At 46.0% G+C, this 4,605-nt stretch overlaps 1 protein-coding gene across 1 annotated transcript in view; it reads right to left on the bottom strand.

Moving 5' to 3' along the window:
* Positions 1 to 4,605, bottom strand: part of LOC111958165 (THO complex subunit 5 homolog) — a 37,632-nt gene that overhangs the window by 15,722 nt on the left and 17,305 nt on the right. The window contains exon 12 of the mRNA XM_070437087.1: positions 1,496 to 1,608. Within this exon, the coding sequence (XP_070293188.1) occupies positions 1,496 to 1,608 (113 nt within the window). The remainder of the gene's footprint in view (positions 1 to 1,495; positions 1,609 to 4,605) is intronic.

Raw genomic sequence — 4,605 nt, 5'->3', positions numbered from 1 at the left:
TTATACTTAGTGAGGGAAACGGTTTGCTGCAAGGGCCAGGCGTGTGTATACCTAGTGAGGAGGACTGGTTTGTTGCAGGCCGGCGTTGTGTATACCTAGTGAGAGAGAACCTGTTTGTGCAGGGCCATGCGTGTGTATACCTAGTAAGGAGGACTGTTTTGTGCCAGGGCCAAGCCGTGTGATAGTAACCTATGGAGGAGAACCTGTTTGTGCAGGGCCAGGCAGGTGTATAGCTGTGCAGGAGGGACTGTTTGCCAGGGCCATGCGGTCTGTATACCTAGTTGGAGGAGAAACTGTTTGTGCAGGGCCAGGCGTGTGTATAACCTAGTGAGGAGGAACCTGTTTGTTGCAGGTGCCTAGGGCGTGTATGTATACCTAGTAGGAGGACTTGTGTGCAAGGGCCAGCGCCGTGTGTATACCTAGTGAGGAGGATGTTTGTGCAGCGGCAGGCGTGGGATATACTAGTGAGGAGAAAAATGGTTTGTGCAGGGCCAGGCGTGCTGTCATTACTAGTGAGGGAGGGACTGTTTGTGCAGGGCCTGGGCGTGTGTATTACCTAGTGAGGAAGAACTGGTTGTGCAGGGCCAGGCGATGACTGGACTGCGTTCCTCTAGCGCTTCATGGTGCTTTTCCATGTGAACTGGCACTCAGAGAACTGCCTGGCACGGCAAAACCCTGAAAAACACACACAGTAGGCTTAACACACACAACACACACACAGAGAAAGAAGCACTACCATAAAGCAGCAGACACTTTACTAAAATGCACATGGAGGGCCACACACACACCTCTGGGCGTACTGGGAACTTCAGTCCTCCCCAGACTCTGCAACCCACAGGTAGGGTGAGCCGTTTCTGCCACGTAGTCTCCAAAGAACTGATCCTACTAAGAACACAAAATATATAAATTAATACCTTGATGCCTAACAATTAAACATATCCTGTATTGATACTGAAGCAAACTGTAACACACTTTGTATATAGAGTGTTGGGGCATTAGGACAGCATCCGTTACCCCACTTTATCAAACTGGTAAGCGGTTAGAGGGGTTGGGCGTTTTCACGCCCCTGGTCGTTGGCATACAGGCAGTTGAGCAGCCGTGTCAGAGTTTAACAAGCTCCCTGCCAGAAAATAGAATCATTACAAGGACAAGACACCACACGCACTCCCCAAAACTCCACACAACACACGGAAGCAACACACACGCAACTGACCAAACTCCACACACACACGGAAGCACCACACCACGCACTACCCAAACTCCAACACACACGGAAGCACACACACGCACTACCCAAACTCCACAACACACACGGTAAGCACACAAACACTGCACTACCCAAACTTCCAACACAAACACACGGAAGCACACACACGCACTCCCCAAACTCCACACACACACGGAAGCACACACACGCACTACCCAAACTCCACACACACACGGAAGCACACACACGCACTACCCAAACTCCACACACACACGCAAGCACACACACGCACCCGGCGCTGATAGCTCCAGTGAGATCTGTGGCGGTGGAGACTTTGGCCTTGACAGTCATGATGTTCAGGTTCATCAGGTAGTAGAACAACAGATGCAGCACACTGCCATCTAGAGACAGAGGGACAGCGGTTCACTGGGTATGAAGCGATATATTCATAATATATACATAATATGCTATTTAGCAAACAGGGAGATGAGACATTGTGTGTGTGTGTGTGTGCATGTATCGTGGATGGAAAACTGCATCTGCCACAAGACAGCCCAAAGGCCGGCAGATGGCAATATTGAGATGGCAATCTTAGCGTTCAAAAGCATTGTATGCAGCCAGCAATACACTTGTATCCCCCGTGGACTGGTTTGTACCTGGGTATGATGCGATCTATTCATAATATATACATAATATGCTATTTAGCAAACAGGGAGATTGTCCATTCAGGCTGTAAAGGCTTCGAATTCCTCAACTGTATTTAATGGGGAGAAGGCAGAAGGTGTGACAAAGGCTTGGCCACTCACTGGCCAAACAAGGCGTTCCATGGCTTAATACTGCATGCGTATGTCTCAAGTTCTGTAGGTTACTGACAGTCTTTGCATTGTCATCAACTCCAATTCTGCGGGGAGCGCGGAATATTCTCATCCTGGTCCATTGTGGATTGATACCACAGTTTATCAAATAGCATAGGTTACAGTAACGAGTAAGAGTAAGATCTAGTGTTTGCTCAATATGCTTTGAGTGTTGACAGTCTGCGTTGTTGTAATTGGCTTCAACAATTATAGGCCTTTACGCATCGCACTTCTCCTTAAATAAAAAAATACTATAGGCTCCTGTAAATTGTATGTGAGGCACATTCTCAATAAGCAAGGTCTACCGTGGATATGGCATTATAGGAATTAACATTTGAATATGTTTGTAGGAGCGCGTCTTTGGTAACCGGACAAGAGGCTCTCTTTGGAAATGGGGATAGATAAAAGTAGAATGGAGGATGCACGGCAGGTAGGCCTATGTGAATTGTGAATAATGCAAAAGCATGACGGCAAAAGCTTCATGAGTAGATCATTTAGAAACCCTTTATGGATAGGCTAATGAATGGCCAGGATAAGAAAGACAGCAGACACATAGCTGTTGAACTAGCTTTCATTATAGTAGCGTAAGGGTAGCCTAAGGGCTTGCAAGTTTCTGAATATAAGTGTCACTGGATTATCTCATCTCTCGTTCCATGATGGGCATATAGCCTACATGGAGGGTATTTTAAGCACATCCAAAATAATAACATGAGCTGGCTAAAATAATGTACAATCGCCTACATAGATAAAAAAGGGATGTCCGCTCACTGTTTTGCTGCTGCCAAACTTTGGTGATTAAGACTAATTTCAAAGCGGACTCAAGAGTCAAACTCATCATCAACACTCTTGACTACTTGGTGAATGAATTGGACGGGGAAAAAAACTGCCTTCATTGAGAGGGGGGGGGGGGAAACACGAGTTTATGTTTCTAAATACGAGGTTTATGGGCACAAAAAGCACATCTCTTGTTCCATGTGTATATGGGCACTGTGCTTCACAGCTAGATAGGCTGCACTACCAATGTTAAAATCCATGCCATAACCAATGTTAAAATCCATGCCATAACCAATGTTAAAATCCATGCCATAACCAATGTTAAAATCCATGCCATAACCAATGTTAAAATCCATGCCATAACCAACAGTGTTAGCGCTAAGACCAGCTTTCGGTTGGTCTTAAATAGCCCTACCAGCGCATAATGAAATTGGCACTTCGGCGCACGTTTTCAAGGACACACCTCAGATATTGCCACCCCTCCCAGTTCAGTGCAAGTGAGCTCATATACGACAGGTAAATAACCAATCCTGGCGCTAGGGTTTGAAAATAAAAGAGCGCTGGCTTAATAGCAGCCAAAACCAGAGTCCACAGGTACTATATACGATGAAGTGAGGCATTATCTTGCTGACAGGGGAAGGAGGGGAGGAAGAGAGGAAATGGGGAATGGAGAAGAGGAGGAGGGGAGGGAGAGATGGTAAAGAGGAGGAGGGATGAGGTGAGAGGGGAGGGGGATGTTCTGCATTGCAGGCGTAACTCTATCCACTGGCAAGCAGGCAGGGAGGAGAGGCTGGTATGTGTGTGGAGCTGGCAGCAATGTTGCGCTGCAGGCAGGAGGAGAGTGTGTGTGTATGTGTGTGMGTGGAGCTGGCAGCACTGTAGCGCTGCAGCACTCACACCTTATTTTAAGCACATTTACATCAGCCTCCTCTCACGCTCTCGGTTGTCCTCTAAACCAGTGGTTCCCAACCAGGAGTACTAGGACCCATGGAGGGTATTGGGCCTATCCACAGGGGGTATTTGAGAAGACTCATGAGACAATAGGCTTCAGTTGGTGGTACAGTAACCGAAAAAGGTTGGGAACCACTGCTCTAAACCATGAAGCAGCTTTTGGCGGTTTGCAGCAGTAAAAGCTGCGTATGTGTGTGTGTGTATATTTGTGAGAGAGTGAGTGTGTGTCTGTGTGTCCGTCTCTCAGGGTGCCAWTGGGTTCTGTCTGACTGCAGAGCCAGGAGAGGCGAGGCGACATTGTGTAACCTTAGTAGTGATGTTATTGTTGATTACACTAAATTAACGATTCTTGTTCAATCTATGCACTTAACCATCACCATATACACTGCACCACAAAATCCTTATCACCACCATTAATATCCACTTCTAACAGTCATATACATTTGAAGTCGGAAGTTTACATACACTTAGTCATTAAAACTTGTTTTTCAACCACTCCACAAATGTCTTGTAAACAAACTATAGTTTTGGCAAGTCGGTTAGGACATCTACTTTGTGCATGACACAAGTCATTTTCCCAACAATTGTTTAGAAAGATTATTTCACTTATAATTCACTGTATCACAATTCCAGTGGGTCAGAAGTTTACATACACTAAGTTGACTGTGCCTTTAAACAGCTTGGAAAATTCCAGAAAATTATGTCATGGCTTCAGAAGCTTCTGATAGGCTAATTGACATCATTTGAGTCAATTGGAGGTGTACCTGTGGATGTATTTCAAGGCCTACCTTCAAACACAGTGCCTCTTTGCTTGACATC

The sequence above is a fragment of the Salvelinus sp. IW2-2015 genome, linkage group LG33, assembly GCF_002910315.2.
Source record: "Salvelinus sp. IW2-2015 linkage group LG33, ASM291031v2, whole genome shotgun sequence".
NCBI classification, from domain to species: domain Eukaryota; kingdom Metazoa; phylum Chordata; class Actinopteri; order Salmoniformes; family Salmonidae; genus Salvelinus; species Salvelinus sp. IW2-2015.
This window is presented reverse-complemented; position numbering and strand designations above follow the sequence as displayed.